Source organism: Lepidochelys kempii, chromosome 1 (genome assembly GCF_965140285.1).
Source record: "Lepidochelys kempii isolate rLepKem1 chromosome 1, rLepKem1.hap1, whole genome shotgun sequence".
Classification (NCBI taxonomy): Eukaryota; Metazoa; Chordata; order Testudines; family Cheloniidae; genus Lepidochelys; species Lepidochelys kempii.
Genome location: NC_136380.1, coordinates 348,399,271 through 348,415,774, shown reverse-complemented (window position 1 = coordinate 348,415,774; position 16,504 = coordinate 348,399,271). Strand labels below are relative to the sequence as shown.

The 16,504-nt window shown below is 43.7% G+C and overlaps 1 protein-coding gene across 7 annotated transcripts in view; it reads left to right on the top strand.

Annotated features, from left to right (window-relative positions):
* STRIP2 (striatin interacting protein 2) overlaps positions 1-16,504 on the top strand; it is a 103,936-nt gene that overhangs the window by 59,414 nt on the left and 28,018 nt on the right. For 3 of the 7 annotated variants that reach the window (XM_078851195.1, XM_073328934.2, XM_078851197.1), the window contains 3 exons: positions 1,313-1,417; positions 3,959-4,163; positions 6,849-9,050. In XM_078851195.1, the coding sequence (XP_078707321.1) occupies positions 1,313-1,417; positions 3,959-4,163; positions 6,849-7,099 (561 nt within the window). In that variant the 3' untranslated portion in view covers positions 7,100-9,050. The other 4 variants (XM_078851196.1, XM_073328936.2, XM_073328935.2 and 1 more) reach the window with 3 other exon arrangements.

Here is a 16,504-nt window from a genome sequence, read left to right as displayed (position 1 = left end):
TGAGGAACGGGGAGGCGGTAGGAAAAAACAAGGGGAAATAGGTTACCTTGCATAATGACTTAGTCACTCCCAGTCTCTATTCAAGCCTAAGTTAATTGTATCCAATTTGCAAATGAATTCCAATTCAGCAGTCTCTCGCTGGAGTCTGGTTTTAAAGTTTTCCTGTTGTAATATCGCAACTTTCATGTCTGTAATCACGTGACCAGAGAGATTGAAGTGTTCTCCGACTGGTTTATGAATGCTATAATTCTTGACATCTGATTTGTTGGGGCCATTTATTCTTTTACGTAGAGACTGTCCAGTTTGACCAATGTACCTGGCAGAGGGGCATTGCTGGCACATGATGGCATAGATCACATTGGTAGATGTGCAGGTGAACGAGCCTCTGATAGTGTGGCTGATGTGATTAGGCCCTGTGATGGTGTCCCCTGAATAGATATGTGGGCACAGTTGGCAACGGGCTTTGTTGCAAGGATAGGTTCCTGGGTTAGTGGTTCTGTTGTGTGGTATGTGGTTGCTGGTGAGTATTTGCTTCAGGTTGTGGGGCTGTCTGTAGGCAAGGACTGGCCTGTCTCCCAAGATTTGTGAGAGTGTTGGGTCATCCTTCAGGATAGGTTGTAGATCCTTAATAATGCGTTGGAGGGGTTTTAGTTGGGGGCTGAAGGTGACAGCTAGTGGCGTTCTGTTATTTTCTTTGTTAGGCCTGTCCTGTAGTAGGTGACTTCTGGGAACTCTTCTAGTTCTATCAATCTGTTTCTTCACTTCCGCAGGTGGGTATTGTAGTTGTAAGAATGCTTGATAGAGATCTTGTAGGTGTTTGTCTCTGGCTGAGGGGTTGGAGCAAATGCGGTTGTATCACAGAGCTTGGCTGTAGACGATGGATTGTGTGGTGTGATCAGGTTGAAAGCTGGAGGCATGTAGATAGGAATAGCGGTCAGTAGGTTTCCGGTATAGGGCGGTGTTTATGTGACCATCGTTTATTAGCACTGTAGTGTCCAGGAAGTGGATCTCTTGTGTAGACTGGACCAGGCTGAGGTTGATGGTGGGATGGAAATTGTTGAAATCATGGTGGAATTCCTCAAGGGCTTCTTTTCCATGGGTCCAGATGAGGAAGATGTCATCAATATAGCGCAAGTAGAGTAGGGGCGTTAGGGGACGAGAGCTGAGGAAGCGTTGTTCTAAGTCAGCCATAAAAATGTTGGCATACTGTGGGGCCATGCGGGTACCCAAGGAGATTTCTGGGGAGGTGCCACTTTAATGCTGCAGGCAGTAGCATTGAACTGACCCTTTTCCCTCCTGTGTCTGTCTGCAGGAAGCTGGGGACAACAACCAGTTCTGCTGGAGGAACCTGTTCTCCTGTATTAACCTGCTGAGGCTCCTCAACAAGCTGACCAAGTGGAAACATTCTAGGACAATGGTGAGCTGGGGTCTGGGGGGTTTCGCTCTTTGTTGCAGAGATCCTGTGGTGCATTTAATGGCGTTTTGATGTGAGCGAGTGTACTGCACTACATCTGCCCATCCTTGATGCAGGAAGGAACAGCCTTCTATGTCTAAGAGCTTGCTATCCGATTAGGATGATGAAGCTAATTTCTCTCCCTGGATCTTGCCCTTGGCAAGAAAACATTTAAACTACAGTAACTCCTCACTTAAAGTCATCCCGGTTAACGTTGTTTCGTTGCTGATCAATTAGGGAACATGCTCATTTAAAGTTGCGCGATCCTCCCTTATAAAGTTGTTTGGCAGCCACCTGCTTTGCCCACTGCTTGCAGAAAGAGCAGCCCGTTGGAGCTGGTGGGGGTTTGAAATCAGGGTGGACCAGCAGCCCCCCTGTTGGCTCCCCTAAGTTCCCTGTGTGGCAGCCATGCAGAAGGCTATCAATTGCTGGCAGTTCAGCTGTCCCTCCCTCCACTGCTGTGTGCTGCTCCTGCCCTCTGCCTTGGAGCCGCTCCCAGGAGCCTCCTGCTTGCTGTGTGGGGGTGGGAAAAGGGGAACAGGGGTGCTAATGTCAGAGGTGTCCCCCTCCCCCTGCTCCTGTCCCCCCACTCGGGTGAAAGTAACTTAAAGGACTTACCGGTACGTTGGAGTCCTGAGCAGGGGCAGGGCCTCAACCGGAAGGGGCAGGGCCTCAAGCAGGAGGGGCGAGGCCTTTGAATCCCCAGGCCCTTTAAATCGCTGGCCTGGGGAAGCCGGTCCGGTCCAGCATACCAGCTCTTGCCGGTATGCCATACCTGACCATACCAGCTTACTTTCACCTCTGCCCCCGCTCCTTTACCCCATTTAGCCATCTTCACAGAATGGGGTTGGGGGACAGGACACGACAGGTCTCAGGACCGAGGGAGCTTGCTGCCAGCAGCTGCTGTCTCAACTTGTTGATCTACTTAAAAAGGAAATGTACCTAGAGTGGGGTCAGCGTACTTAAAGGGGCAAAGCACATCTCTCTCTCTCTCTCTCTCACACACTCACACACAGTGTGTGTGTGTCTCTGTCTCTCTCTGCCATGCTGTCTCCCCTCCCTCCATTCGTGCTGCCTGGTAGAGTGTGAGGCTACATTAACAACAACGTGTTAACCCTTGAGGGCTCAGCCTAGTGCTAGTTCATCATTTAGCAGTAAGGCATTCCCTGGGAACCATCTCCCCCTCTGACTCCACCCCCTCAACCAAGCTTCCCAATCATCATGGCTGTGTACAGTATTCAATTGTTTGTTTAAAACTTATACTGTGTGTGTGTTATATATTAAAAAATTTCCCTAACCCCCCTATTTACATTAATTCTTATGGGGAAATTGAATTTTACTTTACATTTACATTTACATCACTTTACATCATTTTGCTTAAAGTAGCATTTTTCAGGAACATAACTACAACATTAAGCAAGGAGTTTCTGTAACTAGAATGTGGGATGTTGACACAAGAAGAAACTGGGAGATGGTGCCTAGAACGTTACGTATGGCTCCGTTAGGGAGGAAAGGGCAGGGAAGAGCGAACATGCAGTCGGAGCAGGAAGTTGGCAGCAGAAAGGGGCTGCAGGGGAAGTAGTCTGTAGTCACTCCCTGGGAGACGCGGTTGGGGATATGCAGTTAAGTGATCTTCCATTACTCCCTGGGAGGGGGGGAGTTTGGGCTGGTAAACCCAGGGTCGGGAGTCAGAAGATGTAAGGGGGAGTGCAGGGAAAGAGCAACAGGGTCAGGGAGAAAGCAGACCACGGTTGCTAGGCATAGGGTTCCTGGAATGGAACCTGGAGTAAAGGGCTGATCCAGGTCCCCTAGCAGCTACTTGGGGGAGCAGCACAGACTGGGCAGTGGAGCAGAAGACTGCCTGGGCCAGTCGTCTGATAGGACCTTGATGCCCCGGAAGGGAAGAACTGTCGTGACCTGGCTGGAGGGCCAAGCAATGAAGAGGGAGTACTCTGAGTCGCAAACAGAGATATGTGGCAGGGCACATGAAGGAGCGGCAGAAGGGGGCATCAGACCTGGAAGGCGCTAATCCCCAGAGCCACCAGGAGGAGGCGCCCTAGTGATGGATGGGATCACATAACAGTTTTTTTGAGGAGAAGCAGAGGAAGATGAGGAGAGAAGGGAGTGGAGCTCAGTAAGTCTAGATTATCGTGCCCCAAAAAGAGTCTGCAGGGTGTCAATGGGCCACAGTGAATGCCCCTGCTGGGGGTTCAGGCTGGCCAATTGTTTTGAATACTCTTAAGATCTGCTGTGCTGCCAGTTTTACTTCCCCCCACGTTGGTCCATATTAAAGTTATATTAATCTAGGAGTCAGTTCCCTTACAGAAACCCTCCTCTGCAAAAGGATAGTTAGAAAAGTTTATTACCCACCCTCCACAATTTACCTGCTCTGCTGACTGTCCCTATTCAGTTTCTCTGTGTTTTGTACTATGTTTGCCACCAGGGTGTCAGAGCGGCAAAGAACTTGGGAATGTGCTGACAACATTTTTGTTGGTGATTTGGTAGATGCTGGTGGTTTTTAAATCCGCCCCGATCCTGAAACGCGCTCTGAAAGTGAAGCAGGCCATGATGCAGCTGTATGTGCTGAAACTCTTGAAGATCCAGACCAAGTACCTTGGGCGCCAGTGGAGAAAGAGCAACATGAAAACGATGTCTGCCATTTACCAGAAAGTGCGTCACCGCATGAACGATGACTGGGCTTATGGCAACGGTGAGTATCCCTGGAAAAAGCACCGTCTCTGGGTTCTTGGTTGATGCTACTGCACATTTAGTTTGACCTGCTGATCCATCAGGACCCTACAAACTTGGTCTGGCTGAGGGCTGCCCTGGTAGCTGGTCAGAAGCCTTAAGACCACATCTGATTTGCTTAAGATAACACAGATTGCATCCAACCTCCCATCACGTGAGTACTCAGAGCATTATCAGCTGGGATCTGTAGGACTTGTGTTTCAGCACTACCTCAACTCGGCCTCCATTTGCACCTGCTACTTTGCAAATGTAAAAACTGCAGGTGCAATGTTGTGTGCAGTTGAGGTCATTTTGTACATCAAGTAACTGGCTGTGCCTGTAATCGCATCAAGTCTGCGGGTGTAAATGTGGCCAGTGTGTGAAAATCTAACTAGTAGGGCTTGCAGGTCACATCTCTGAACTAAAGGTGAGGGTTGCTACAGGCTACATTGTGCAAGCTTGTGTTTTGGCCTGTGGGCTGCATATCTGCCACCCCTGGGATATAGTTTCCATCTTTTTCCCCTCCGTATTTTCTACAATAACAGCTGTGAGAAGGATTCTGACAACTACAGTGATGCATTAACCCATGGGATGCAGCTGACTACACACTCAGTGCCCTTGCTTTGTGGTTAATTCAGTAGGGTAATCTGAATCCCAGGCTTGGTTAAAGAGGAAGGAAGGATCTAAACACATTTCTTTGCCTTGACAACCGGGCCTTAAAACTTGTATTGTGTCCATGCTACTTATATCACCTAATGAGGATTAAGCCAAGGGCCAGGTGACACTGCAACTTTCTAAGAAATTCATATGAATGGGACACTATCAAAACCCCGTACTTAAGTTTTGAGGGAGGAGTAGGTTAAATGAGTAGGAGAAATTGGCTATATATAAAAACACTTTAGGGAGTTTAATTTCAATTAAAATGATTTGTTAATGATTTAAGCGTTCACCCTTTGCTTTTGAGAGCCCTAACATATATGTTGTGCTGATTCAGGAGAATCAAGGATAGAACTCATTAATCTCATTTCACTGTGGAGTTTAGTGAAATCCGAAAAGGAAACACATGACACAAAAGCTTAATGGTTTTTTTTTTTTTAATTTTGACATGTGTCCATTTTGAATTATTTACCATAAAACTGTTTTCCTCCACTTGCTCTTTGCTTCTTGAAGTGAGTGAAGACAGTAGCAGGAATGCTTTGTCCTGCAGATGGTGCGCAGCTACTTCATGCTTTTGGCTGCCGGGAGAGTTTTAGGCACTCGACGCTCACAGACAGAAGAAGCAGAACACCTACAGTTTTTTTTTGTTTTTTTTTTTTCTTAAAACGAGGTCTCGCCATTTTTTAAAAAACTAATTTACCAGCCACTGTTCAGAATAATGAGCTGGAAACACAGAAATGAAGGATGATTTTTACAACTAGTGCAAAGAAAAGATGGTGAGGCTAGAGCAGTGGGGGCAACCTGTAGCTGACATTGCTGACGTTGACCGCCCGCAGGCACAGCCCCCCACAGCTCTCAGTGGCCGCAGTTCACCGTTCCCAGCCAAGGGAAGCTGTGGGAAGCGGCGGGTTGCAATCAGATTGCCCTGATGGACTGCAGATTGCCCACCACTGGGCTAGAGCGAGGATGACTTGTAGGAGGTTGTGGTTGGATCTTTCTGTGTAGTATGTATTTCTCTTACGCTGGGTGCTGCACTTTGGCACTAGGGTCCCCCTCTCTGCCCCACATTTTGCTCCTCTCTTGCACCATGGTTTACTCTGACATAAGAATCTAATGGAAAATGGCATTTTGCCAGAATCCCAAATTCCTTCAGGAAAGGAGATTTAAGCAACAACATAATGTGATACTTAACATGGCTCAGTACTCAGCAGACATCACATCTTGATCTGGACAGTCTGTCAGACTACTTTGGAAATGCTCAGGTTTTCAGAGACCAGCCCTGGACTTGTTTTCCCCTAGGAGGGTTTATTTTTATTCTATGTATGTCTGGGTTGCCATTGAGCTCACTCAATCAAACCTTTTCCCCCTTAAACCAGTGAATTCACTGCATCTTTATAGTGTGAATGACTATTTCATATAGAAATGGACTTCAGGGGGACTGAATGACACTACTGAATGATATTACATGGCTGAAATATGGTTATTGCATCCAGCCAATAATTCCCGAACACCTATACTTGCTTCCCATTAACAGCCATGATTTACAGTGAGTTACACATTTGCCATATTTTACTTAATGTTAAATTTTCCATGCTTTGTCTGTTTCTCGGGCCAAAGGTTTTCTTTGGCAATTTTCAGCAAAAATGGTGGGGTCCTATGGAAAAATATGATATGCTCATGTAATTAATTAAAAGTGTAATATAATGCATACAGAGAGGGGAAGAATTATGGTTGTACAATTAACCTTAATTCTGCTACTGCCTAATTTTTGAATGCTTTGCAACTGTAACATTATGTTAATATAGGAGATTTGTGTATGAAATATATATACATACTATGAACTGGTTTGGAATAAGCTCTTGCAGCGACTGTTGTGAATCTGACCATCATGGGCATATGACTGTGTGATGAGGTCACAATCCTTTACTTCTGTTAAAACCTCATCCCACGTCAGAAAAAAGGAATGATTTTCTCATACTCTTGTGGGGGTGGTGTTTCTTATCAAATGCAGATATTGATGCCAGACCATGGGATTTCCAAGCTGAAGAATGCACACTAAGAGCCAACATTGAAGCCTTTAATAGCCGGAGATATGATAAATCCCAGGACTCAGAGTTTGCACCGGTGGACAATTGCTTGCAGAGTGTGCTGGGGCAACGGCTGGAGCTCCCTGAAGATTTCCATTACTCGTATGAACTCTGGCTAGAAAGAGAGGTGTTTTCTCAGCCAATCCGCTGGGAAGAGTTGCTACATTTTCAGTGACAATGACAGGATTACCTGAATCAAATACCGTCACAGTAAGGCTCTGAGATGCTACTTCCTGGGGAAAGGAGAGGTCACTCTCTGACTGGGGGGTTCTGAAGTCTGGCTAAAAATCTCCCTTATCAGAATTGACTTTTTATAACTATTCAGACACCCTAAAGTGTGGTGTCCCTATCTTTTAGAGACCTTCCCTTTCCTCCAATCTTTTAGAGACCATCTAATGTAAACAGACCTGCACGTAGAGGTTGAGGGCCAAATTCTGATGTTACACTGGTGACAATCTAGAGAAACTCGACCGACATCAGAGGAGTTTATTCCAGGTTTACACCAGGATAATGGAAATCAGAATCTGGCTCGGAGTATCTTAACTTCTTTCTTAGCGTTGTTCATGTATGATAAGCTTGCTACGTTTCTATACTGTGAAAGGTCTTTGCCTTGCCTGACTGCCCTGCATTGTGCCTAATGCACAGAAATGTTTCACAGATTCAACTTGGAACGTCGCCTGAGAGATGATTAGACATCCCACTACCATATTAACACCTAGATTAGACACGTAATACCTCAAAAGATTGAAAGTAAACAATAACTGACGATATTTGACCATCTCATCAGAGGCTACAGACTGAATAAGCCAATGGAAACTAAACTACCTTTTTGCCTCTCGAGGTGGAACCTCACTGCTGCTTGCTTTGTATAACCAAACCTCTGGACTTTGGTTTCCAGAGCTAGCAGTGTGGCATCTTTCACCACACCTGTGAATCCAGCACTTTCCTCCCTCACTACATTCATTTAACTTTGTATTGAAGTAAAATGAACAGTAAGGTATCTATGATGTACAAGTCCTAGCCGTAAAGGAGTTAGACTCAGGTCTGCTCTACTTAATATTTAAGTGAGTCTGGACTTATTTGTCTAGACGTAACCAACCTAAACTGCAAAAAGGTGCCATGTAAGAGATTCTTTCTCGTCCATTGTAGGTGCCCAGTTAATTTACAATGATTTGTTCTTCTTTGGAAGGAGAGGGCAGCAGGGCCGTTTTTATGAAGTGCAATTACTGTAACCTGTTAGATTTCTACTTAGCTCTTCCTGTTGCCTTGTAAAATGTCTTGCTGAAAGTGACCCTCCTGACTTTTTGAGACACAGGAATTTGTTTGGTGTTGGGGGCCTATTCTTTGAGCTCTAGCGTAAAATGGTGTGTGTGTGTCTGTGTGTGTGTGTGCTTGCGCGCGGGGGGCATAGCATTTCTGTGCTGAGGGAAAAGAATAGTGAACTGTATAGCCTATAGCTTTGTGGTGGTGTGTGAGAATTTCGGTGTGAGACTTCTACAACTTGGAAAGTTTAGGGCTTAGTATAAATGTTCAGTTATAGTCTACCTTCGCTTAAGCCTGTGTTGCATGGATATAACAACTGAGAGTCGCTTATGTGTCAGAACAAAATCATTTGTCCAGTACATTAAAGTCAGTTGCTAAACCACTGAATGAGATTTGGCTCTTGGCATGGCGTATGCACTGTAAAACCCATGACAGTCAGTAGGAGACCTTGCGAGAGAGACACATAAAAGCAACATTGAAGGTATAGTGGCAGTGCCTATGTGCTGTGAGTTTTCCCATCAATACTGGACAGCCAAGGCCTTAGAACAATCTTGGGTTTTACCTTGTTGTTGTTTGTCCTTCCTGAACAGAGGAATTCAGCTTTTGTAGAAGCAGCACTTGTAAGTATATTGCAGGCAAAACTTCATCATGTAGACGGTAGTCGTGCTAGCCGCATCTCAAGGGCACATGAGATAAGGCCACAAGTATTTGTTATGCCAGCATCGGTGTTCATTACAATGGAATGAGGCTGAGAACGGTTCTTAATGTGGTTTGTATGATAAGGCATTTTTCAAAGAAATGGCAATAGTAAATCTGTTCACTTCTTAAACACATTGTGTGAAAAATAAAGCAGAGTGACTTCTCCGGCGTGTGCATTTCCTCAAATTAAGGTGTTGGAAGAAAAGTTGCTAATATTCTTTGTAAAAATTCAAGGCTTGTTCAGTCCTCCCCTCAGCTACCTGAACTCTTATCTCTCTGCTTCAGATCTCCCAACGCTGTGCAGACCTTATGCTACATCATGGGATCGTGGATGTTTATTTTATTCTGATGTTTCTAAGCAGACCAAACAAACAAAGGAGCTGGAAAATAATAGAATTATTTAATGTAGTTAGCCGTCCAGTGTCTGTGCCTTGAAAATAAGAATTCTCCCAACATTAAATAATAAGATGGTGGCATATTGGTAACTGGAAATTTGCTATAGATCCAATGGTCAGGGTGCTAGCCGGGGCCTCTGGTTGAACCTGGGTCAACCTGGACTTCCCATGTGACCTTGACCTTTCTTTGTTCTTCAGTTACTAATTTGTAAAAAGTGGGGTAATGGTATTTCTCTACCTCACTGGGGTGTTATGAAGATAAATAAACTAAAGATGGAAGTGCTCAGATACCATGGTAATAAGGGCCATGTAAGTACCTCAGGTGAGTGTGAGTAGAAGTGAAATGTAGGTACTGCTACATGACTGACAGGGTCCTATAGTTTGAACTTAATCCACACTCCACTGTTTTTGTACCTTCGGCCTATAAGTATTGACTGACTTGTTTGGTGGCTCTTTTTATAGAGGCAGTCTTTTCCACAGTCAGCGGGAAGGAAAACGTGCACATTAAAAGTGCCACACCTTGTCTTCAATCTCCAACAGGAAGGCACAAACCCATAGTTGGTGCTATTTATGGTTATGGCTGGAAGGCTTCTAATCACTCAGACTTCCCTTCATTCTGACCTTCCCCCCCCTCCCCATGGGGGGGGAAGTGATTGTCAAAAGGTCAGTAGTAAAACCTTTCTATAAATTTAAAATAACAAGCATCGATTTGTAGCTAATTCTGATCACAAGCCTGTGGACAATATCTGTTTGCTGGGATACTGAGAACTCACTTCTGACTGTGGCAGGAGATGTGCTCCTGAAAGTGACGTTTGTTAGATATGATTTTTGGACATGGGCAGGAAGGAAACATGAATTATTTGTGTATCCATTTCAGTCTCTCATTTCTGAGGTTAGCTCTTGTATCATTTGTTTTGCAGATTCCAAGCAACTTTCTTCTCTCAGATTTTGTTTTGAAGTATGTACTAAGAGGAAGAGAGGAGAATTTGTTTTGAAGTACCAGTTAGGCTTTTCGCGCTGAAGTACACAAGTTCAACGACAACAAAAAATGCACATCACAAGGCACAATGCAAGCTCTCTCACCCACATTAGGCATTGTGGAACGATGAATTACGATACCTTTTAACGTGCAATGGTGCTCTTAAAAGCCCAGGTATTAATTGTAATAAGAAGGGGATGGAGTATATTGAAAAATCTAAATTGCTGGTACCTCCTTACCTCAATATTGCTTTCAGTTTTGGTTCCTGACCCTTAGATGGTGAATGAAAGGCCCATCGCCTCCCTGCTGCAGAACTGTGCTACCAGCCACTTGCATCTTCTCCCAGCTAGTTGTGGACTACAGTTTGATCCCTTGGGAGCTATGTGGCAATTAAAGCAAAGAACCCAGGCACTGCAAGGGAACTTCTTATACTCTTTAACAGCACAGGGAGCATGTCCCTTTTAAAAGCGGCCTCTGGCATCTTTTCTGTTTGTTTTTTTTTCTGCTGGTGATTTTCCACTCTTTCCCCCATGGGCTGCTGGGAAGAGGAGAGGCACTAAAAGTCAATGGTTCTGCTGGTAGAAACTCCCATTGTTCTACCAGGGTGGAACTATTGCATGGCGGTGGGCCTGTGTTGTTGCAGCTTCCCAGATGTAGTCTGCTCTTTGAGTGTTAAGTTCCTGTTACAAGTTCTAATCAAATCCACAGTGGAGGTTACAATAATAAATGATTTGTAAAAGCAAAAAATTCACAAGCTGACACTGTATATTCCCCAAACTGTCACATTCTTTACTTAAGACTTGCTATAAGAGATCAGTAAGGTTGACAGCTGGGGAGATTTCTCAGGGACAGTAGGAACACCAACTGGGGCTGACTGACAGCCGGAGCCTCTCCTTGCAGCGGCCTGGGCTCTTCCTGTCAACCCACCTGGCGAGAAGGGACTCCCGCTGTCAGTCCCAGGTGGCTGGGGCTCCCACTGTCAGCCCTGGAGCGGACTGACAGTGGGAGCCCCCCAGCGATTTGTAAGTAAAATTAATCCTGATTCATATTTAGGGCCCTACCCATTTTGATCAATTTCACAATCATAGGATTTTAAAAATTGTAAATTTCATGATTTCAACTATTTAAATCTGAGATTTCAGTGTTGTAATTGTAGAGATCCTGACCCAAAAAGGAGTTGTGCAGGATGTGACTGGTTCCCCCGGCGTGCCACCTGGAACTGGGGTACCACTGAGCCCCCATGACCCACCAGCCTGGGCACCCTTTACAATGTACTTCTGTGACCAACCTGCCAAGCCCTTTCCCAGGCTCCAGCCTGCGCTTTTACCAGCACACACACAGGTAGGGACACACCCAGCTCCAGTTACATACAGATGCTGTGATCAGCTCTGCACAGGGAGGCTACAGCTAAGAAACTGCCCAGCAACTCAGTGCACACCTCCCTCTGGAGTGTAAACCCAAAATTATACCATCTTGTGCTGCACAGAGAACTGTACAGCGTAAGCTCATGAAATTTGCCCTCTCCCTCAATGGGGAGAGGAAATTTATAACACCTGCCCCAAATTGTGATTTACACACACACTGGTTTTAGATAAAGCAAAAACAAATTTATGAACTACAAAAGATAGATTTTAAGTGATTATAAGGGATAGCAAGCAGATCAAAGCAGATTACCTACGTAGCAAATAAACAAAACACACAACCTAAGCTTAATATACTACATAGATTGGATATAAATAGCAAATTCTCACCCTAAATGTTGAAGCAAGCCATGAAGTTAAAACAGAAAATATCATATCGCCTCTATATAAATCCACAGTACTCCCACATCTTGAATACTGCATGCAGATGTGGTTGCCCCATCTCAAAAAAGATCTATTGGACTTGGAAAAGGTTCAGGAAAGGGCAACAAAAATGATTAGGGGTATAGAATGGCTTCCATATGAGGAGAGAGTAATAAGACTGGGACTTTTCATCTTGGAAAAGAGATGACTAAGGGGGGATATGATAGAGGTCTATAAAATCCTGACTGGTGTGGAGAAAGTAAATAAGGAAGTGTTGTTTACTCCTTCTCATAACACAAGAACTAGGGGCCACCAAATGAAATTAATAGGCAGCAGGTTTAAAACAAACAAAAGGAAGTATTTTTTCACACAACACACAGTCAACCTGTGGAACTCCTAGTCTTTTCCTCTCCGTTGTGGATAAGTCTAAAGATTGAGGGCTGGCCGAAGTGAAGCTTGAGTAAGCTCATAATTTGGCTCATAATTTTTATCTTGTGTCCCTTTCCTACAGTAGTACATCATCCAAAATCACTACTCCCTAAACATCATCTTTCCACTTTCTTTTTGTTTCCTGGCCTGAACTTCCACATAGCACCCACTAGACTTCCTGTGTCTTCTACTTAAATGGGTTTCAGAATAGGGATATAAACCATTACCTGATTACCTCTATGAGGTGGGGGGAGTTTGTTAGAAAGCTGTTATCTTTTAAATTCCCTCATTGACCATCTCCACTAAGAGGCAGTTCTTACCAAAGCCAAGAAATAAATTTGTAGTTCTTAGGCCAAGTCACTTTTGGAGATATAACAATGAGCCAAAAAAGTGAGAGAAATTTTTTCAAAACGTCAATAGGAAGAATTTTAAACACCTTAACTTAAATGTCTATGTATTTTTTCAATACTTGCCACAAAAATTCTAACCCAGGATGAAATGCGCTATGTATGATTTCAGAATAATGGGCTTGTTTTTGGGAAGCTGGGGAGGATGGGTTGAAAATCATATTAAGGGTAGGAAACTAGCTCTATGGACAACCTACAGATACTGCATAATACCACCTGTGCTTTACAGCATGCTTATAAGGCTGAGATGGTAACTAAAAGAGACTAGCTGGTTGAAAAGGGAATCTATATATTACAATTGCAAACGGATGCTAAAAATTCGAACAGTGTAATAACCCAAAGGCTTTTCCTAGTGGTATCTGAACAGAAGATTAACTGATGCCTGTCCAGAAAAGTCTTGCTCACGCTGCCCATAAGTGGTGAGGTTACTTCTGTAAGAGTAGTAGAAAACAATAGAGCCAGTGCTTCCACTACACATACTGCAAGGAGGTGGTAGCTCAAAAGAGTTTGTTTCATGATGAGAATGTTCCTTTAATGAGGCTGTGACCGGGGTCCCAGTGGGGAGCCAGCTGTGGTCACTCAATTAGGGTGAACGGCAAAGAATGGGGCAGCCAAACCCCAAAAAGCTGGTGGATATTCCAATACTTAGATTCACCAAGCCAGCATAAAACAGCTTCTTTATTACCTTACTGGTTACTCAGAAGTCCAAACAACACAGTTCCCTTGAACAGGTTTCAGAGTAGCAGCCGTGTTAGTCTGTATTGGCAAAAAGAAAAGGAGTACTTGTGGCACCTTAGAGACTAACAAATTTATTTGAGCATAAGCTTTTGTGAGCTACAGCTCACTTCATCGGATGCATTCAGTGGCTACCCTTGAAGTGATCCAGCCTCAGGCCTCCATCCAGGTACCCACATCAAATATGATGAACATTTCTGTAAATCTTATTTCATCACATAAAAGAAAAGGTTCTACCAATCCCAAAGGATTGGACACGTTACCTCACAGGTTAATGAATGTTTCACATCTTACGCAAATACACACTACAGCCAATTCTTATTAACTAAACTAAAATTTATTAAAAAACAAAAGAGAGAGTATGGTTAAAAGATACATACAGACAGACATGGGTTCAATTCACTGACATTCAGATTCACAGCAGAGATGGTGAACTTTGTAGTTGCAAAGAGTTCCTTTATAATTCAGTTCATAGGTCATAGTCCAATGTCCAAATCTCATATTCAGGGCATACCAACATAACTGGGACCTCAGTCTTGTGACTCAAATGTCCCCTGATGAAGTCTTAGCAGATCTGAGATGACAGAATCAGGACCCAAGGATCTTTTATACAATTTCACGTCTTTTGAGAAGTTGGAATTCCTCAGGGAACAAAAGGTAATCAGGATGACTTTGAAGGAGGTCCGTCACTGGTACTTAGCTATACGAATTAACATAAGGCCATTTGCTTGTTCCTCCACCATTCACGGTACATTTCAAAGAGAGATGAATACTGAGATATCCCATGTCAAGGCTGAATCCCCACTCTAGCACTTGGAGTGCAGAAGGTGGGGGCCCGCAAGGATTTTAAAAATTCATAGTTGCCACTCTAGGCTTGTATTAAACTCCCAAGGTTACAGCTTTTCTCTGACCTTGTCTTGGTAAACGCTGCCACCACCCAAATGCAAAAAATCCCCTTGGACCCAGGAAGGAGCACTTGGGAATTCCTCCCTGTGGGGTACCCTCAAGCCCTTTCACACACGCCCCCCCAAGGAACAGCTGAGAAAGAAAACAAAGGAAATTAGCTGTTGCTACTAGCTAATCAAAGAACATGCGCACAAACATCTTAGGACACCAAAAATTCAATCCTGTTCTTTAAAAAGGTAAATTTTATGAAAAACAAAAAAGAAAATACATCTGGAACTTAGGCTTTTGCTAGATTTTAAAAGAGCAATTCCAAAAATTAAGCACCCAAAATAGCTTTCTTGGGAGTTCAGCTTAAAGGTTACAAGCAAACAAAAGCATCTGGGGTTAGCACAGAGGTGTCCATTAGCCATAAGAAATAAACAGAAATAACCCTAATTGCGTCTTTCTAAACACATTTGGGAGTTCCAGATAAGTAGTTCTAGGTATGATCTGATGATTTATGATCATACCTGGCTTAAAGCTGCTTACAGCATTGCTGCTCTGTGTCTCCGCTCTCCGAAGAACAACCACAGACACAAAGGGAAAGCTGCTTTCCCAATTTTAAAAAGTTCTAGCCTTCCCATTGGCTCTTTGGTCAGGTGCCCTTTTCTTTACCTGGGGGACTTTGTTAACCCTTTACAGGTAAAACAAGCAGAGAACAGCTACCAAGAGGGATTTTACAGCTAACTGGCTGGCTGGGTGTCCATAAAAGGGACTTTTCCCCCGCTCCTCCGCCCCATTTATCACATCCCATGTTTACAATTCATTTACATGATAAGATGTTCTTTTCACCTCTGAATTATCAGAATACAGCATAGACAGGGACACTTGATTACATTGTCCACCCTACTCATACATATGTAAATACACAAAAACATAAACATTATTTCCCCACATGTCTTCAGTGCGTTATTCATTTTGTAGGATGTTTAACCCTTTCTAGCTGTGCGTCACACCCCCAACATGAGATTGGTGTGGAAGGATGAAATTAGAGCTCCTGGATACACCTTAAGGATCTTCCAACATTGATATGAGCTGTGTTTACATTGAATTCTTTGTAAGGCCAAATGATTGATACATGCCCCCGCCAAAAACTTAGCCCATACTTTGTGAAAGACTTTAGCGATTCTAGGCTTTGGACTATGCGTTAACTTAACATAGCAATTAATGTTTTTTAAAGAACATTTACTCTGGCATTCAGCCATGAAGGCTGTGAGATGTTGTACCTCAGTTTCCCTTTGTGCACAGCTGTTCAAGCTTGTAGTGGTTTTTCTGTTGTGTACAATGTCAAGATTAGATACTGGCACTAACTGTGAAATATCAGGTTTCAGTATCAACAGGCCTTTTAACATAGTGTGTGTTGTCATGTAATGAAACAGTACAACCATGAAGGTTTTTACAACATGAGTTCTTATGTATCACCCCCAACATGTTCAAGGGTTTTTCCAAAAAAACATGCACATTGTACATTTTTACAGTTCTTGGTATCAGCAACAAGTTAGTTACGTGGATGATTTAGTTGGGGATTGGTCCTGCTTTGAGCAGGGGGTTGGACTAGATGACCTCCTGAGGTCCCTCCCAACCCTGATATTCTATGATTAGCAATAACATCAATTTTATCACAAGTGTACATTTACAATTATTTTTGTCATGCCAAGCCTTTGGTTTAGACAAATCATTCTTTAGGTCAGCTTGTTCAATATCCTTTTTGAACCTTTGTAGCTTTTTCTTGACCTCAGGGTCTTCCTTAACATAGGCTTTTAGTTTAACAACTTTCTTGGGGTTTTGGTATTTTAGGGTTAACCTGTGGCTTTTATTTGCAAGGTTTAATTCTTCCCTTCCTCCCTGTCCAACAGGGTCAAAATCTGAACTCTTTTGTATAACAGATTCCATTGGCTGGCTGGGTGCGTCCTCCTTGCTAATGGCTATGGGCAAGTCTTTCTC